The 20,134-nt window shown below is 49.3% G+C and overlaps 2 protein-coding genes across 8 annotated transcripts in view; both read left to right on the top strand.

Moving 5' to 3' along the window:
• Window positions 1-883: 883 nt before the first annotated feature.
• Window positions 884-2,124, top strand: LOC115638817 (collagen alpha-2(I) chain-like). Its single transcript, XM_030540811.1, has 2 exons — window positions 884-1,211; window positions 1,259-2,124. The coding sequence occupies exons 1-2, from the start codon at window positions 1,136-1,138 to the stop codon at window positions 2,122-2,124; spliced, it is 942 nt and encodes a 313-aa protein (XP_030396671.1). The 5' UTR covers window positions 884-1,135.
• Window positions 2,125-2,638: 514 nt separating this feature from the next.
• Window positions 2,639-20,134, top strand: part of PIP5K1C (phosphatidylinositol-4-phosphate 5-kinase type 1 gamma) — an 82,297-nt gene continuing 64,801 nt past the window's right edge. For 2 of the 7 annotated variants that reach the window (XM_030540126.1, XM_030540124.1), the window contains exon 1: window positions 2,719-2,761. Coding sequence is in view for 1 of the 7 variants with exons in the window: in XM_030540128.1 (XP_030395988.1) it covers window positions 2,662-2,761 (100 nt within the window). In the remaining 6 variants the exon portion in view is untranslated. Of the gene's footprint in view, window positions 2,762-20,134 lie in introns of all 7 variants that reach the window. The other 5 variants (XM_030540133.1, XM_030540132.1, XM_030540128.1 and 2 more) reach the window with 4 other exon arrangements.

Raw genomic sequence — 20,134 nt, 5'->3', positions numbered from 1 at the left:
CCAGTGCTTAACCACCCTCCCAGTGAAAAAGGTTTCCCTAATATCCAACCTAAACCTCCCCCACTGCGACTTTAGACCATTGCTCCTCGTTCTGTCAGATTTCAACTATGCTGTAAAATACTTGCAGGTTCCACACCAGCTCCTGACTGCCCCTCGTCCCCATTCATTTCACAATTACATTTCCCTATCTGTGCACAAGCAAAGCAAGGTCTAATACTCCACTTGGCAGCATTGCTCCGTCTGTAGGTTGGTAATACGGTAACTTAACTGTGTTGTTGAGTGTGTCCGTAATGTGGTAACTTTTGAATGCTGCATTCAATTAATGCTAAAATGTCACGGAATGGCATCAATGGTCAGACACCTGTTTATGGTGGTGAAAAGTGGGGGGAGGGGAGGAGTGGGAAATGGGGCACACACAGAGCCCCTGCCATCTGGTTAGCAGAGTGTCTGCTTCTACCACCTTTGTCTGTAGATCAAAGAACCAGTTAATGGCAGAAATTAATGCCTTTCAGCACAACAACATCCCTCAGCTCCTCTCTGGCTTGGTTTAAAATGTTGGCACTTTGAAAGCCTTCTCTCCCAGACAGAACAAAAATAAGGAGAATGGTGGGGGGCATGGGATGGGACAATGGAGCAAAGATGGGAATGGGGGCACACAGAATCCCTGGAAGGGGGAGGTAGAAAGAGGGGCCACTGGTATAGAGAGAAGGGGGAATAGGAAGGGGCACAGAGAGCTGCTGGAATGAGGGAGAAGGTGGGAGCATTGCAAGGAGTCCCTGAAATAGAAGAGACTGGGGGGGTGACACACAGGGTGCTCGAGGGGGGAATGGAAGGATGCAGAGAACCCCTGGGGTGTGCAATGGACATGGCATGCACAGACACCGTAGCGTGACCCTCTAGTTAAAAAGATTTTCTTCTCCTCTGCTGCTGAATTAAAACACCTCATGAACAGCAGCAGAAACCAACTGACTCCACCAGGGAGAGGAGAGGGTGACAGAGGCGCTGCTGATACACATTTATTAGTCAATATCAGATTATCACAGTAATATCAAGGGAGACCCCAGGATCAGGGCTCATTGCGTTAGGCAACGTGCAGTCCAATGTGCGAAGCATCCAGGTGCTGCAGGTTCAAGCCATGGATGCCATGTCCCATTCTACCACACCTGGCACAAGGGCAATGCCACATTCCGTCCCGCTGCGTCCCAGCACAGGGCCATGGGGCCAATGCCACGTTCCGTCCCGCCGCGTCCCAGCCCAGGGCCATGGGGCCATTGGGGGCAATGCCACGTTCCATCCCGCTGTGTCCCAGCCCAGGGCCGTGGCGCTATAGGGGCCATGTCACGTTCCGTCCCACGTCCCAGCCCAGGGCCATGGGGTCATCGGGGGCAATGTCACGTTCCGTCCCGCCACGTCCCAGCCCGGGGCCATGGAGCTGTCGGGGGCGATGCCATGTTCCGTCCCAGCCCGGGGCCATGGAGCCGTCGGGGGCCATGTCACGTTCCGTCCCGGCCCGGGGCCGTGGGGCTGTCGGGGGCCGTGTCACGTTCCATCCTGGCCCGGGGCCGCGAGGCCGTCGGGGGCCGTGTCACGTTCCGTCCCGGGGCTGTCGGGGGCCTTGTCACGTTCCGTCCCGGGGCTGTCGGGGGCCGTGTCACGTCCCGGCCCGGGGCCGTGGGTCCGCCGGGGGCCTTGTCACGTTCCAGCCCGGGGCCGCGGGGCCGTGGGGGGCCGTGTCACGTTCCGGCCCGGGGCCGCGGGGCCGCGGGGGGCCGTGTCACGTCCCGTCCCGGGGCTCTGGGGCCGGCGGGGGCCGTGTCACGTTCCGTCCCGGGGCCGTGGGGCCGGCGGGGGCCGTGTCACGTCCCGTCCCGGGGCCGGCGGGGGCCGTGTCGCGTTCCGGCCCGGCCCGGGGCCGTGGGGCCGGCGGGGGCCGTGTCGCGTTCCGGCCCGGCCCGGGGCCGTGGGGCCGGCGGGGGCCGTGTCACGTTCCGTCCCGGGACGGTCCGATGGCGCCGCGGTGCCGGCCGCGTCGGCGCAGGGAGGGGGGAGCGTGTGGCGGCCCCTCCCCCACGGCAGGGCAGAGGGCGAGGCTCAGTGAAGCCGGCACGGCCGCCCCGCCAATGACAGCCTCCAGCGGCAGGCTGGGCCGTGTTGCCATGGTGACAGGCAGGCCCCGCCCCCCAGCCGTGCGGGGCTGGAGCCGCTCACCCCTCTCTGAGGACACCCTGGGAGGGGCCGCCGGCCGCGCCCCAGCCATAGAGAGGAGGTTCCGGTCCCCCGTGGGAGGGAACAGGTGCACGTGTGTTCTAACTGCCAATCCGCGGCTTCCGATTGCAGCGGCGGTCTAGCCACTAGAGCGCCGCTCTATAGCCTCTGACCTCCGCGCCGCACAGGCCCTATGTGCCCGCCTAGCCCAATGGGCGGTTCATTTCCGCGCCTGGGGCCCCTCTACCTCCGCTTCCTGCGGTCTCTATGATCTTCTTCCGCCTCCAGCGCCCCCAGGGGCGCTTCTAGCCGCCGCTCCCGGCTCTATGGTCCGCGCGGCCCGGAGCGCTCCCCAGTCTCCTCAGCGCCCGCCTCGCTGCTGCTGTCGGCTGGAGCCGGGGGAGCGAGCGCGGCGGCGCTGCCGGGGCCTGCCCAGCCTGCCTCCTCTCGGCGGCCATGGAGCTGGAGCTGCCGGATGATGCGGAGAGCGCGGCAGCCGCCGAGGCCGGAGCCGTCACCCCGGAGGCTGGATGGGGGGGAGCGGACTCGGCAGCAGGTGAATGGGCGGCGGACCCCGGGGGTGGGAGGCTGAGTCTTTCCCTATGGAGGCGCCCGTCGTGGAGCCGGCCGGGCTGGGCGCCCTCCCCCCCCCGTCCCCGGGGGGCGCCCGTCGTGGAGCCGGCCGGGCTGAGCGCCCCGTCCCCGTCGGGCGCCCGTCGTGGAGCCGGCCGGGCTGGGCGCCCTTCCCCCCCCCCCGTCCCCGGGGGGCGCCCGTCGTGGAGCCGGCCGGGCTGGGCGCCCTTCCCCCCCCCCGTCCCCGGGGGGCGCCCGTCGTGGAGCCGGCCGGGCTGGGCGCCCTTCCCCCCCCGTCCCCGGGGGGCGCCCGTCGTGGAGCCGGCCGGGCTGGGCGCCCTTCCCCCCCCCGTCCCCGGGGGGCGCCCGTCGTGGAGCCGGCCGGGCTGGGCGCCCTTCCCCCCCCCCGTCCCCGGGGGGCGCCCGTCGTGGAGCCGGCCGGGCTGGGCGCCCTTCCCCCCCCCCGTCCCCGGGGGGCGCCCGTCGTGGAGCCGGCCGGGCTGGGCGCCCTTCCCCCCCCGTCCCCGGGGGTGCCCATCGTGGAGCTGGGCCGGGCTGAGCGCCCTCCTCCCCCCTCCCATCCCCGGGGGGCGCCCGTCGTGGAGCCGGCCGGGCTGGGCGCCCTTCTCCCTCCCGTCCCCGGGGGGCGCCCGTCATGGTCCAGCCTGGGCTGTGTGCTCCTCCCCCCTGCTGTCTCACAGGACACCATTAATGGTACTGTCCAGGATGAGCCCCCTCGCCCCCCAGTAATGTTTCCTGGGCAGAGCCCCACCATGCATACGACCCCACTCGGGAAAGAAGCGAGCCTGAGGCTGCTCCTCTCTGAGGGGTGCACTGCTCTGAACTTGCCCTGGTGCTCACTCTTCAGGAGTCGGGAAGGGGGCCGCTTGGGGTGGGGAGCCCCTGGAGCTGGGCGCTCTGGGTGGTGGGCAAGCCCCTGCAGCTCTGGGTGTGGGGCTGTGTGCATGGAAGGTCATGTACTAATGCAAGGGGCAGTCTGGTCTGCCCCTGGGAGGAGAAGAGAGAATAATGCAGTGCATCAGCTAATGGGGTGGGAGAGGTTGGAGCCCCTTTGCTTAGCAGTAGGACATCAGGGGATGGTGCCTTGTCGACACGGGACCAAGCCCTGGAGAACATGGCACAGTCTTTCATTAGTCCCCAGTGAGATGGACTAGATAGGACCGAATAGTCTTCCTCTGGCATCTCCCCTGAAAGCAGAGTGCTGGAATATCAGCAGTGTGCTGGGTCTCAGGGGAAAATTACTCTTCTGCTCCCAACCAAATACTGACAGGCAGAGCCCCCCAATCTGGTGACATCTGAACAGACAAGTCTGTCACTGAGTTTTGTTGGCTTTTCTCAGCCCTCCTGGCCTTGTAATATCTGAGTAGCCACACGAGCATTTTTGAGTTTATCCTTGCAACACCCCTGAACAGTAGGGGGATGGTTAACCTCATTTTGTAGAGACACGGGCTTTTAAATGACTTGCCCAGGTATTACACACCAAGTCTGGGATCTCAGTCCTGTGCACCAACCACAACTTTCTCTGGAAAGTGCACGTCCTTTTGGCTCGAACAAGGACAGGATTGAATAAGTGCTCCAACTACGATATTATGTTCATATTCATTCCTATAGAGAATGGGATGGGAGGGGTCTCCCCTCTTGCATCCCTGGTCTTCATTGCTTTCATAGAATTCTAGAAGATGAGGGTTGGAACTAAAGAGACCTCAGGAGGTCATCTAGTCCAACCCCCTGCTTTCTCCAGTAACTCCAGGTCTTTGTGTGACCTCCCCCATGTAGCCCTTACAAGCTGTGAGAACCTTTTCCAGTCACAGGAAAATATTTCTATCATGTTATCAGTTCATCTTATCCAAAGCAAGATCAAAAAGCAGACTCAAGGCTGCTTGAAAGTGATTATAAGGCTGGAAACAAGCTCATGAGTTGACCTGGCTATTACTGATAATATTAAAGGAATTTGAGAATCTCAAACTGACAAAATCAGAAACACATTGCTAGGCAAACCCCTGTGCATCTGTCCTTGCTTGCTAACTTACAGTTCATTATAACTTTACAATTTTTAGGTTCAGTTTTGCATATGACCATGGTGCAACTATTACAAATTAAGTGGACTACAAGTCCCGTTGTGGGTCTCATTCAGAGAGATGCTGAATATCTGTGGCTCTGAACACTGAGTTTATTCGTAGTATTTAACTGAGCCAGCCAAATTTTGATTGTCACAACACAATGATCTGATTTTTCTTTAGGGTTTTTAGAGGCAGTAGAACTTAAATAATCTGCTACAGAAATTGGTGAAGATGCCATATAATGGGTTTGGCAGTGTTTAATGAGCCAAATATTATAAGAGGTGGTGGTAGCCACACTTCTGGAGAATCCCAGCCGGGCTCTGCACTTTCTGCTTCAGTTGGTCAGTACTGCTAGATAGTAGAGGGAACACCTGCATGTGGCTTGCTTCGAGAGAGCTCTAGAAAAGTAGATCAGAGAGTTTCGAGGCTCCCTTTGCTGGAGCACAGTATGATGCTTGTTTAGCAAGATGCGGTAAAGGCAGCAGGCTTTATGGTTTTTGATGCTGAGTAGAAAAAAGAAAACGCTTTTTCACAAAGCAACAAAAAAATCACTTTTTTTTTAAGTAATTTTGGTTTTCTAAGAGTGTCGGAGGACGGCAGAATGTTATTGTGATGCTTAGGGTGCAGCAAGGAGTCTGTGGATGCTCTGGCTCAGCTGCTGACTTAAAACAAAACAATGAATGCATAATTTTTTCCTTCTCCTAAAAAAGCACACTGGCTGAACTAAAGCCGTAGGAAATCTTGACTCCTTTGACTAGCACCAGGCAGATATAGGGCAAAGAATAATGTTGTCAGTGTTTTCATTTGAAAAACTGTTTACTCTTTACTTACATAGTGTTCCAAGTGTGCCACATGACTAGCTATAGACAGATCCCTGCCCTGTGCTGATTGTTAAAATATGGAACAGGGAATTGGGGTAGATGGGCAGCACATGGCAGCTTTTTAAAAAGATTGTCAAAAGAAAGTTTAACCTAAGCCTGACTTCATGCATTCTTCTGTGAAATACACCTCTGCCTCAATATAACGCTGTCCTCGGGAACCAAAAAATCTTACCGTGTTATAGGTGAAACTGCATTTTATCCAACTTGCTTTGATCCACTGGAGCGTGCAGCCCCGCCCCCAGAGCACTGCTTTACCACGTTATATCCAAATTCGTTTTATATTGGGTCACGTTATATCAGGGTAGAGGTGTATTCCCAAAAGCATGGTTATGGCACACTGTCACCATAAGGACCACACTGAAATCCTGAGGGCAGGGCAGTGAGTGATGTAGCAGGGTGGGTATGTGTTTTGAGAACTTGCATTCCTGTGAATGGGAACACTGTTCCTTTGCTTCCAGGCATATTTTGGGATGGATTCCTCCCAAATAGAACTTCTCCTTTGCTCACCCTCTGTTTCTACACTAAAAGTTTTCCTACATTTCCCATCGTTGTAGCTGGTGTACACAAACGCTGGTTGACGTGGCGGTTAAAGCTTTGGAGACTCGCTGCAACAGCACCCATCACTGCTACCATTGATGGAAGATTTTGCAGTTGGGTTGGCTGAGAGCTGTGCTTTCTTCTTAAATGAACTTGACAGAGTTCATTAAGGGCCTTGTCCATGTCAGTAAAGGCCTCCAGAACGCATGGGGAGAAATGGCATGATGTGAACTTCAAGGAAAGAGAGGACTCACTTAGCATGCTCAGGGATGTAACTAGAAGTCGTTAGATGGAAGTAAGAGGAAATTTGGGCTGAAGATCAGAAACATTTTCCTGGCAGTCAGATGGATTAAATTGTGGAGGGATCTCCCAAGGGGAATTTTGGAAGCCTCATGATGTCCCTTGGGGAAAAAAATCACACTTGACATGGCAAGCAGGAATTGTTCATTCATGAGCACAAGGGTCTAATTCATCAACTTCTGCAGAGTCTGATCTTTCTTCTTCTGCCCCCTCCCCCATGGTTTTAGCCGTTATGATTGCAAAGAACAGTTTTGAAAATTGAATCACATGTAAACTGATGCAGTACCATCTTCCTGAATCTGCAGACAGTCTAGCCCGGACAGCTGCATGCAGTTTTACCAAGCAGCACTTGAGAACTTTGCTCAGTTTTGCTGTGAGCGGCAGTGAAACTGGTGAAAATCTCATTATCTTCACGTGGCTGGTCTTTGGGGAAGCTCTGGTAAGCAGCAGCAGTGGCAGGCCCTGGAATTACTCAGAATGGAGTACTTGTCCCCAGAAAGTGGTTGGGAAGGGTGAATAGCAGTGACCTCATCCTTCTCTCCTCCCTCTATTAGCAGCAGCTAGGAAGCTCTGAGGGAATGAGAAGAGTCCAAAAACTCCTTGTAGGGAGTGGGGTTCGGAGTTATCGGAGACCCAACTACATAAATTGGTGTTACAAAAGGTGATGCCCCCAAGCAGGATCCAGGGGCAACATACTAGTAGGAATCGCAGCAGTTTGGGGAGGTGAGGCCTGGATTTCTCTCACACCCCACTCCATATTTCTGATCTCTCTGTCTAGTTGGTGTTTGGTCAGTTTTTCAAGTCTTGCCCCATCACTTGTGACTCTTAAAAGCTAGACTGGGCAAAACACTAGAATCCTCCAGTGTCTAGAGAGTGAGCCCTCTATTTGTAGGGAGATGGGCTAGATGATCTAATAGCTGGATTCCATTCTCTGGCTCAGTACAGTGCATCTCGCTGTCTGCTATTCCAGCCCTGGAGGCAAAGGGAGAGTGCAGGGTGAAGTCTGTTCACTCCTAGGCATTCACCCTCAGCCTCCATGGATGTTGACTGAAGCTGTAATGCCAGTCCTGAAGTGCTGACGTTATGAGTGCTGATTAGACCAATATTACAATGAAGTGTGTGCTCATTGGTGGAAAATTTCTTCCTCAGCCCAAAGATAAAATCATAAGTAACTTCACAAGGGATGTGGGAAATGGTTTTATCCAGTGAGCAGATAAAAAAGCTGAGACAAGAAGTCTATCTGTAAGCCAGAAACAGTTCAGTCTTTCCCAATGTGATGAAAAAGGAAATTGGAGAGATCCCTCTGGGAATGGAAAGATCTTATCAGCTTGAGGAAGAATCAAATACACGCATCATCCCAGGTGTGATGAAGGTTTAAAGCATGGTGCGTGCCCATTGCCCTTGGAAACGGTGCCAGTTAAGGTGATGGTGACTAGTCAGAAGACACCCCCTCGCCCCCAGACCCATTGACATTTTAAAGACCCTCTGCAATAGCTTCTCCCTAAGTCAGCCCAGTACATAGCCCATCTGTGGGGAATTAGAAGGAAGTTAACTTTAGTTCAAAGACTGGCTTAGCAAACTAATTGCCCCTTTAAATGAGAATAGGCAGGTAGTGAACAGGGATGGCAGGAGGATTTCTAATGGAGGTTGAGAGCTGAGGAAAGACAGTAAGAACTAGATACATTCCATCTTAGCACTGGGTATTCTAGCCACTCTTACTTTAAAATATTTTGGACTTTTTTTTTACTAGCATTTGATCTAGCCAACACTGATCTGTATGTAACAGCTAGTCGCATAATCCAGTACTACTACTTAGGATATGTGCAAAATGCCTCAGATGGCACGTGACCAGGATTCATTGCCAAATTTGGTCTGCTGGTTGGATCGTTAGTTTCCCTGTCCCGGACTGGGTACCAACTGGGAGTGCAACGTGAACACTGTTTCATACCCCCCAATCCAGTACTGATAGGATTGAGTAAATTGCTGCTGCTGTATTCCATTCAGGGAGCTTTCTTATAGGTCTCTGAAGAAGTCTTCCTTAGGAAACAATCCGAGACTGAGCAGCGTATAATTTGAGCTCCGTGATTAAAACAGTTCACTCACATGACCTATGTGCATCTGGCAAAAGCCCATAATCTGATTAAAATGTGAATTTTCCCATATACAGATCTTGCAGTATAAAAACAAAGTCCAAATTACAGTGCTCGCTCTCCATTAAAGCATCTTTCAACTGAAACAAATTAAATCCAGAAATAAATCTGACATGGTCATGTGATATTCCAACAAAGGTTTGGAGTACAGTGCTCATCAGGTGCTGCTTACATCTTTGTCACTTATTAGTCCCATCCATCTCTCTGCATGTTCCTGCAGACCAGAATTACTTTCCAGGAGCCTGGCAGGTGCCTTTCTTTTGCCAGTGTGGTGTTGCGCCTTAATATTTTCTAAGAGGCTTGTTTTCCAGAACATGATTAGTTCCCAGCTCTCTGTGCATGTGGGAACAAAGAGTAGTTTAAGATGTAATAAACTTGAAAGTCACATTTGTCTGAAAAGGCTGCCTCTGCCCTAGTCTTGTGTAACTAGAGCAGAGATGGCTAAAACTGAAATTAGAGGGAAAACATTTTTCTGTGTATCTGTGTCTCTACTTGATGCATAGTCAGTTTCACTCTGATTTGTTGACTTCTTGTCTTGTGCCTTCTCTTCCCCAGTATTTACCAGTAACACAGTAGCAGCTGGAGTTCAGCTCTGGGAGCCTGTGTCCTGTTCATAGGATCCCTGCACTGAGATGGGGAACAGCAGGAGCTGGGAAACACTTTCTTCAAGACATCTTTATGGTGGTGGGTTGTAATGAGAGTTTGGTGGGTCACAGAGCCCCCTTTGTTCTTTAGACTGTTACGATGCTGGGGGATATAAAATCTGGGTGCCAGGGAGCCCCCTTCTTTTTTCCAGGCTGTGGAGCAATGAGAGTTTGGGCAGGGACTGTGGGAGAAGTAGTACTTCAGTTCCCAAGTGTTCTTTGCAGGTCATGGAGAGGAGGTTAGAAGAGAGGCCTTGTCTTGATACTCCTGAAGAAGCAAGCGTGAGCCTAAAGACGTTTGGACCTTTATAAATATCAGCAGGGCACCTGGAAATCCTATCAATTTATATATAATATATAATTTTTTTTTACAAAGGAGTCTTCAAAAAGGTGATGTGTATTAAAGGAGACTCTCAGTGTTATTTTTACTTAATCTTTAAAAGTCTAGTTGACTCTGTCGTTTTCATTCAAACACATGGCTTTCCCATGAGCTGCCATGTCTTGTTCTGGTCTCACTACAGCTGTGCAGCCTGCATGAATATAACTGAGAGCAGAACTTGCTCCACGCTTAGCCACATTCAGAGGAGTTCGTCATGCACTCAGTAGGCCCAGAGTATTGAGCTTGTTCAATTTCATGTTCACAGAGCAGAATATGAAGTTGAACTAGTTTGATATATTCATTCTGTGGCTTGTGCTCCCAATAAGAAACTTACGTTAGGTACCTCTGCATGATAGTCACTGTTCCTTAATCCAGGTGAAGAGACTTGTAGAAACAAAATTTTTCACTTTCTGTAAGTCTTTGGCAAAACAAACTGCTTGCCCCACAGATCCACCCTGCATCTACAGCATACTGGTTGTGTACCTGCTCTGTATTCTTTCAGTACACACACAAGCATCCACATGTTCTCTCTTGTGGCATGGAAGATTCCTTAATGCAGATGTGTAACAGGCCAATCACCTGCAGCTTTACAACTTTTACAACTCCACTATGTTGATACCTTTTATGATGGCAAAACATCAGTAACCCAGTACAAAGATAAGTCCGTCTGTTAGTGATGTCAAACAAAAGGCTGTTTGATGCTGATATTAAACAACAAAAGTCCAAGAAAGGAGGTGATGGAAAAGGCTGTAACTTGCTTGGTGGTGTGTGTAAAATGAGTTTAGCTTCAATCTATATCACAACTAGTGCTCCTAGCAGAGAGCTCAAAGATTGCACACCCAGAGATCAGGGTTGAGACACATTAGTGGAAAGGCTTTCCTTCTGTGTCTGATCTATTGAGAAGTAGAGGCCTTTAGTCTGCAGAAGATACTAATCTGGCCCCTTCCACCAACACTGAAATCCTGTGAACAGTCTGAGGGTATGGCTACACTTGCAGCTGTACAGCACTGGGAGTTACAGCTGTCTTCCTACAGCTGTGTAGGGAAAGCGCTGCAGTGTGGCCAAACTGACAGCTACCAGCGCTGCAGTGTGGCCACATTTGCAGCATTTGCAGCGCTGTTGGGAGTGGTGCATTATGGGCAGCTATCCCACAGAGCACCTCATCCCACTTTGGCGCCGGGGGTTGTGGGAAGGGACGGAAGGGTGCAGGTCATTCCGCTTCCTGTCGCAATGCCCCGTGATGCATCGCTTCACATCCCAGCAGTCACTGTTTTTCCGTCCATGTTTGGCGCCATTGTGACTCTCCCAACGGTTTCTGTGCAGCGCAATTTCTGTGGGAAATGGAACCCGAGCTGCTGAGGACTTTGCTGATGAGTCTCGCCAGCACATCACGTTTGGCAGTTGAGCTATTTCTTAAGATCCAAAGTGACAGTGAGGAGTCCGATGATGATATCGTGTCGCCTGACGTGTATGACACTAAATTGCTTGTGGCATTCACGGAAATGCACCGCACCGTGGAACGCCGCTTTTGGGCTTGGGAAACAAGCACTGAGTGGTGGGATCACATCGTCATGGAAGTCTGGGATGACGAGCAGTGGCTGCAGAACTTTTGGATGAGAAAAGCCACTTTCATGGGACTGTGTGCTGAGCTCGCCCCCACCCTGCGGTGCAAGGACACGAGATTGAGAGCTGCCCTGTCAGTGGAGAAGCGGTTGGCTATTGCAGTCTGGAAGCTGGCAACTCCAGACAGCTACCGATCGGTTGCGAACCAGTTTGGAGTGGGAAAGTCGACCGTTGGAATTGTGTTGATGCAAGTTTGCAGGGCCATTAATTGCATCCTGCTAAGAAGAACCGTGACTCTGGGGAACGTGCAGGACATTGCGGATGGCTTTGCACAAATGGGTTTCCCTAACTGTGGAGGGGCGATAGATGGGACGCATGTTCCTATTTTAGCACCACCCCACCTAGCATCCAAGTACATTAATCGGAAGGGGCATTTCTCTATGGTTCTTCAGGTGCTTGTGGATCACCGTGGGCATTTCATTGACATTAACACAGGCTGGCCTGGAAAGGTGCATGATGCACGCATCTTTCGGAGCAGTGGCCTGTTCAGGAAGATGCAGGCCGGGACTTTTTTCCCAGACTGGAAGATCACAGTAGGGGACGTTGAAATGCCCATTGTGATCCTTGGAGACCCCGCTTACCCGTTAATGCCTTGGCTCATGAAGCCGTATACAGGGAAGCTCGACAGGAGCAAGGAACGGTTCAACTACAGGCTGAGCTGGAGCCGAATGACTGTGGAGTGTGCTTTTGGCTGTTTAAAAGGGCGCTGGAGATCTCTGTATGGGCAGCTAGACTTGGGGGAAAGCAGCATCCCTGCAGTTATATCCGCATGCTGTACCCTCCATAATATTTGTGAAGGGAAGGATGAAACATTCAGTGAGGAATGGACCTCCGAGGTTCAACACCTGGATGCTGAATTTGCACAGCCAGAGAGCAGGGCTACTAGAGAGGCCCAGCACAGGGCTATAAGGATTAGGGATGCCTTGAGGGAGGAATTTGAGGCTGAAAATCAACAGTAATGTTTAGTGCCTTGCACGGGAGTGAAGTGCAGTGGTTACAATGTTAGGAATCTGTTTTTCCTAAAATGATTTGCAGTGCCTGTTTCTTACCTGGGCTATGGTATCTTTCACTTTCTGCAATAATAAAGACTATTTTCAAAGCCAAGATTTCATTTATTGAAAAGAAAATAACTTTCTTGACAGACGCACAACATTTTGGGAACCTAAAAGGGCAGGGAGGTGGGGTGGCGAACTGTACAGTCACAGGTTTGAATATGTCCTGTCTGAAGTGCTGTGCAATGACTGCTGCACTTCAGGATGAAAATACTGCATGGTGATGGGGTTTGAGTGCAGAGGGTAAGGGTCGTAGTTCTCAGGGCTGGTTGGTGAACGTACAGGTGTTGGGGGCAGCTGGTGGTAGTAAGAACCTGGATGCTGGGGAAGGGGGTTTGGAGCTGACATTGGGGCACAAGGGAAAGAGCTTTGGGACGGGTGGGGACCGGCATGGTAGTGCTCTGCCTGCATGGCTACAAGTGACTGGATAGAGTCCGCTTGGCGCGCCAGGATGCTTATCAGCTGCTTTGTGCTTTTCTTCTTAGCTGCTGCGTTTCTCTGGCGGATCCTGCTTTCCCTTTCCCTCCAGTCCTGCAGTTTTTTTACTTTCTCTGGCGGAGTGATCCATAACTGCTTTCAGCGTGTCGTCTTTGCTTTTTCGCGGCTTCTGCCTGAGGTTTTGTAGCCTCTGAGCAGTAGTTGATGTTACGGGCAGTCGAGTAGTCGAAGACACTTTTTGAATGGCAACAGTTAACAGAGGAAGCATTGTTTGTAATCTCACCCAGACAGTTATTCCCACACAGTGAAGGAGTTTACAGTCTTCTATTTAGCATACTTTTCCCATACCAGAGTGCACATAACCCACAGGAGCCACGAAATGGTGAATAAGGGGGACTGTGAGTTGGGGAAAGCAAAGTGCTGCAGGGAGCACCTGCGGTGAACAGTCTCCCAACATTTTCCACAGGAGTTACTCCTGGAAAATACCTCATTGCTGTGGGTCACCTGGGAAGAGCGGGAGGGTCTTCTCCAGCAATGCGGATTCCGCCCTGGCCCCTATGCAGCTTGCCTGTGTGCAGCAATGGTCCCCCCACCCCTCGCGGCACAGTGGTGCAGACGCGTTAGTCTGACTGGGACAAGGACCGCAGTGGCTCTCCCTATAAACTTGCGCAAGCGCATTGCCCACGCTCTGGCTGAAACTTTTGAAGAGATTAGCGAGGCTGATTACCGCGACGTGATAGACCACATCAATAGGCTATTCCACATCTAGGCATGCATGCATGCAGCCTTAACCCCCTCTCCTCTCCCGAAACATTTCCATCCTGAAAATAAAAGCCGTTTACTGGTAACCCGCTCCTCTGCTTGTCCTTCACCAAGTACTGGCTGCTGCGACTGGCTGCCTTCCTCCTGGCTTGAGAAGAGCTCCTGGCTGCATGCCTCCTGGGACTCCGGGGTGTCTCCCCCCACCCCAGTACCCTCAGTCTCGGTTTCCTCCTTCTCTCCACCCCCCCCCCCGCTCTGAAGTGTCCATCGTGGTCATCGGATTGGCAGTGGGGTCACCCCCAAGTATTGCGTCCAGCTCCTTGTAAAAACGGCAGGTCGTGGGGGCAGTGCCGGAGTGGCAGTTTCCCTCACGGGCTTTGCAATAGGCACTCCGCAGCGCCTTCACTTTAACCCTGTACTGCATCGCGTCCCGGTCATGGCCCCTTTCCAGCATGGCCCTTGGTATCTGCCCATAAGTATCGTAATTCCTACGGCTGGAGCGCAGCTGGGACTGCACAGCTTCCTCACCCCAAACACTGATGAGGTCCAGCAACTCGCCATTGCTCCATGCTGGGGCTCGTTTGGCGTGTGGAGGCATGGGCACCTGGAAAGATTCACTGATTGCACTCCACACCTGGCTGAGCAAACAGGAAGGGGATTTTTTAAATTCCCGGGGCATTTAAAGGGCGAGTCACCTGAGGCTGGGGCAGTAGATTGTGAACTGGTGAGCAGAGTGGCTGAACAGGCATTCTGGGATACCTCCAAATACCTCTAGAGGCCAATTACAGCGCTTTTGGTGGCCACACTGGCGGAGCAGCGCTGCATCACCAGCGCTGCAATTGTTATACCCCAGGCAGAGCAGGAGTACAGCCAGCGCTGCAGCCAGGGAGATGCAGCACTGTATGTGCCTTGCAAGTGTGGATGGTAAGTTGCAGCACTGTAAACCCATCACCAGCGCTGCAACTCTCCAGTGTAGCCAAGCCCTAAGAGCCAATGGTGCTGCCTTGCCTTCCTTTAGGGAAATATTCTGCTCCCAGGGGTGTGTGGTGTGTGTTTGTGTTGGGTTTTTCCACTGTTGTAGGTAGCCTAATTAACCTCAGAACTTTCTGTGAGACATTTCTAGTGATAAAGAAAAAGCCAAAACTGACAGTAGCTTTTCTCACTTTCTCTTTCTCACCCACATATTTGAACAAAATCTCTTCAACCTATAATTAGGTGTAGAGTAGTTGTTTTCTGTCGTGTGTTCTTGTGGCTTCTCCAGGTTACATGTGAGTTTCTTCACTGTCTTGTGGTGAATAACTGGACTGAGTCAGTTTGTGCAGTGGGTAAATCTGGAGGATTCAACATATTCCCATCAATTTTATGCTGTTTGGAACTGCCAGTGATGCTCAGCCAGCCTCTTTCTGTCACCTTGGCAATCTAGAGAAGACTGCACATCCGTGAGCAGTTCGAGTTCATAGTGAGCTATTTACTGTACCTCACTAATTTTTTCCTACAGTATTACTGAGTAAAACACAATGCCATTTCCCTTCTGGCTCTGTTATATGTAAATAAGTGAAGCCAAGGAGTGACTGAGTAATGTAAATGGCTCTCTTAAATATTTACTGTGGAACAGGAAAGGGGAATGATTTCTGTAAAAAGAACAGCTTTATTTTATAGTATTCTGACTGCACATGCAGTCAAGTTTCATCTGTAATAAACAGGGCCACCTAGAACTATCCCTCTGTACAGTTGCATGGCTTTTCTGTCACTGGGGACCCAATGTCAATAAATGAAATATCACAGTGCACAGGCATCTGTATAGTATTTTATAGTGCCGAGAGCGCAAGTCACTTCGCAGACTATTCAGGATGGGGGATGTGCTCTTCAGTCTTGTCTCTAATTTAGAAGTAGCAGTATCTGCAATAGTAATCTTTATCTGCTCTTTGCCGTGAGACTATTGGCTTTAAAAAATCTTCATATAAGAAATATACCCACTTCCAAATGAATATCTATCTGTTCATCTGTAAACGCTACACAGAAAAGCAGGGCTAACTATTGGCAAACCAGCGGGTAGCTGTGTGCTTCCTTACAGCAAACACTGATTCAACAAATTAAAAACATCCTATGCCTATGGACTTGTCTGTGTCACAAGATTGGCTTGGGCAAACACACTGCTTCTTTTGAAGTGATCTGTAAACAAGCTGAGCATGGGAACTTTTCAGATAACATGAACACAGGGCAAACTACTTTTTCTTCCATTTTATGGAACACTATTCTAACCTTAAATTAGCCGGATGTCAGTGGACCACAAGATGAGGGCAGTGTCATCTTGTCTGCAGAGTCATTACATGGCTGACAATCACATGGTTGAAAAAAGCTTTGGTGGCACTATGGTTGTCAACGTTGGACATAAACTGAATATCCCGCCATGCCACCTTAAGGACCTAGGCAGAGGTCAATCCAAGTGGTACTCAATCTGCAAGGAGACATGTCCCTTTGGGATTTTCTATGATAATGATCGTCATCTTTCTGGTCTGTTAATACCTAGCACGCACTTGGTACTGTATCTGTTATTTATAAAGCACTGCTAATGCACTTGTGTTGTACTCAAAGATGAGTAGCTCAAATACATCTTCCTCCTTTACTGTATAACCTTGTAAAAGTCTTCAGCAACATATGGAAAGGATTAGGCGTGACTATTAATAAACCTTAAATCCAAACGCTGATAATAGTCAGCCTTTGATGCTTTTACAATGGAAATTGTGTTAACTTGGATTTCACCAAACCCACGTCTACACTATCAAAGCTACCCATTGTTATAAGGAATGTTAGCAATGAGTGCAGCTAAACCATCTTCAGCACCAGGTTAACTGCAATGATTGGCTAACACTTGTTGAGTCTACTCTACTCTAGCGCACAAGTGTTTGTGTGTGTGTGTGTGTGTGTGTTACTTTTGAGATACAGCATTTAAAGGTTTCAGAGTAGCAGCTGTGTTAGTCTGTATCCACAAAAAGAACAGGAGTACTTGTGGCACCTTAGAGACTAACAAATTTATTTGAGCATAAGCTTTCGTGGGCTAGAGCCCACTTCTTCAAATGCATAGAATGGAACATATATTGAGGAGATATATACACATACAGAGAGCATGAAAAGGTGAGAGTTGTCTTACCAACTCTGAGAGGCCAGTTAAGTAAGAGAAAACATTTTTTGAAGTGATAATCAAGATAGCCCAGTACAGACAGTTTGATAAGAAGTGGTGAGAAATATTCAGTGTTTGTAATGGCTCAACCATTCCCAGTCCCTATTTAAGCCTAAATTGATTGTATCTAGTTTGCATATCAATTCCAGCTCAGCAGTTTCTTGTTGGAGTCTGTTTTTGAAGCTTTTCTGTTGCAAAATTGCCACCCGCAATTTAACGGGGCATGGCCACTTGAAAGAAGTCATGTTTCTGTCTGAAAATAGTGTATGTGCAATAGTTATTGGTATAATTTACAATGGGCATAATTGAAAAATTAGGTTGTTTACTTTGGTTTTGGCAACACTTTCTATTGTCAGTTTTACTGTTTCCTTAGCATGAAGGCAGACTGACTATGCAGAAAGGACCCTTATATGCAGAGCCGGTAGCATCGCCTACAGTTGAAGTTGACAGCACTTTCCCTGATAAGACCCTATTGTTGCTTATATAACTTTGCCAAACGCTCAGCTATTGAGACTGAAATTTTTCATTGCCTGTTCTGCCTCAGATTGATATTTCTTTGTTTCAGCAAACCCTAATCAGCTGCTTGAGGATGAGGTTAAGGGAAAATAGTCTTGTCAATGTTTAAATTTTTTTCTCAGTATTCTCTTTGAAGGGCTCTAGCTCCTCCATGCTTTAGACTAAACGTGGCAGGAGGATATTCCTGGGGTAAAAGATGCCTTTTGCTTCTCATATCAAAATCCATCTGGAGTTGGCAGTATAAGCCACTGGGAAAGAAATTGCCAGTTGCACATGCTCAGAAGGGCTTGTAAGAAGCTTGAGGCTGTAATCTCAGAACATTCCATTTACACTGAACATGCTCCAGCCCCACAGAGTTTGAGCTCGAGAAGGAGTGCAGCTGCAGCTCACTTAGCCTAGGGAGGGGAGTGCTGGCCTGGGGACCAGAAGAAAACTATGAATTCTAGTCCCTTCTCTTCTACTGGTGTGGGTCGGTGGGTGGGGTCATAATTCTGTGTACTTGATGGCTCTTAGAGAGGCAGACAAGTTTTATTTTTACCATTTTTTTCAGACAGGGTAACTGAGAAATCTCACAAGAACACTTAAGGCAGAGCTGACGTTGGAACCCTGTCTCTAATATGGCATGAATCCATGGAATCACACTGCTTTTCAAAATATATGTTTCTAGTCTGTGCTTGATTGGCTTGTCTGTAACCACTAGGCCCCATTTCTCTACAGGGCCAGGAATAGAAATCGGAATTGTTTCCCACCATTCCTCTTCTGCCTAGCAAACAGCTGTGTAAGCCACTGGCAAAATGTGCCTCTCATCCCCCTATAGTGGTCAGTCCTCATAGCGGATAACTGTTACTGTTACTTTTTATTCCTCCACATGAGGGTATATATTTAAAAAAAAATAAAAGGGCACTAGAAAATCTCTCTCACACAAACTAGATAAAAAACCCATGAAGGTTGCCAGAGTGAAGCAATCAGAAGCTAGGAAATGCTAGTGTTAAGCTGTAGCTTTCTCTTCTCTCTTGTGTCAACGCATTAGAATACACCCTTTAATTATGCTATTTCTGCTTAATTCCATGCAGAGGATGGACAGTGAAGGAGACAAAGGGTTATAAGAAGAGAAATGATGTCCTCTTATGCCGAAGGCTCTGCACTGGGACTGAGGAGAGTTGGGTTCTGCCTCCATCTCTGCCTCTTCCATGTGGTGGATCAGACTAATATAATAAAGATTTGTGGCTCATGGTGAATAATCAGCTGAATATGAGCTCCCAGCATGATGATGTGGCCAAAATAGCTAACGTGACCCTTGGATGCATAAATGGAAATCCTCAGTAGGAGTGGAAAGGTTATTTTACCTCTGTATTTCTCATGGTGTGACCACTGCTGGCCATAGAGACCATTTCTGGTGCCCTCCAATCAAGAAGGTTGTTGGTAAATCGGAGAGGGTTCAGAGAAGAGCCATGAGAATAATTAAAGGATTAGACAGCATGCCTTCCAGCATTAGACTCTCAGAGCTCTAGCTATGTAGTTTAGTGAAGAAAAGGTTAAAGGTTGACTTGATTACAGTCTGTAAGTACAGTACCCGATGGGGAGCAAATGTTTAATAATGGTCTCTTCAGTCTAACACAATCCAGTGGTTGGAAGCTGAAGCTGGACAAACTCAGACTGGAAATAAGGTGTAGATTTTTTTTTAAATGAGTAATTGACCATTGGAATAATTTACCATGGGTTGCAGCAAAGAGTCCTGTGGCACCTTATAGACCAACAGACATATTGGAGCATGAGCTTTCGAGGGTGAATCTCCATCACTGACCATTTTAAAATCCAGATTGGCTGTATTTCTAAAAGATCTGCTCTCGAAATTACTTTAGGGAAGTTCTTTGGCCTGTGTTATATAGGAGTCAGGCTAGATGATAACAATGGTCTCTTCAGCCTTGGAGTCCATGAATAAGGTAGATGCACAAGGGGATTGAACACAGGATGCGTGGACCTCAGTTCTATCACATTCTAGCTGTGGAGTGCTTTGCAGCCCTAACCTTCTCTTGTCATAGCTTATTATAGACCAAAACATTCTCAGCAGTGGAGCAGAATAAGACTGTATGTGTACAATGTAAAGGTACTCTTGATTTTTTTTATGACAAGGACATATTATTTAAGAGACGCAGTGGGACTATTAAAGTTCAAGCTGATTGTGTCCTTCTAAACTCGTAAATATTCATTTGTCTTGCATTCTGTTGTGAGCCAAGCAACTTTGCGTTAACTGAAGCAACCACTGAAATAACTGTATAACCATATTTTTAATACCAGTCCTGTAAAGTCTATAGCAAGGAGAGTTCAGTCAATAAGGACTGGGTGTGGATTTTCACTTTTGTTTAGGACTCACTAGAAGCTCAGGTAATTGAGGTCACCTTAGGCCGAATTGGGGAGCTTGGGAATTGAGTAATGTTGGTATATATTGTGTTGGTCCAAATCCTTCGTGTTGTGTGTGTGGGTTGTAATGTCAGATGAACGCTTCCATGCAGTGAACAGGCTTGAGACCTTTTCATCACTCAAGACCCATCTGTAAAATCAGTTTGTCACACAGCTCCCAACAGGCCACAGTGCCTTGAAGTGCTAAATCTTATCTGCATATATTGTAGTGATAGAAATAGTGGTGTCAATAACCTGTATACAAAGCACTCTTGCTGTGTTAAAAAAATTGGTAGGAACTCTGTGGTTACAGCAGTTGAGATAAGGCACCGTAATGTTTCATTACTGGTGCTGCATAACTTTTTCGACCTGCATGAGAACCTTTTAAGCTTAACTGTAAGCTTAGATTTGG

The sequence above is a fragment of the Gopherus evgoodei genome, chromosome 22 (genome assembly GCF_007399415.2).
Source record: "Gopherus evgoodei ecotype Sinaloan lineage chromosome 22, rGopEvg1_v1.p, whole genome shotgun sequence".
Taxonomy (NCBI): domain Eukaryota; kingdom Metazoa; phylum Chordata; order Testudines; family Testudinidae; genus Gopherus; species Gopherus evgoodei.
The sequence above is the reverse complement of the archived record's forward strand: the minus strand, read 5'-3'. Positions and strand labels throughout refer to the sequence as shown.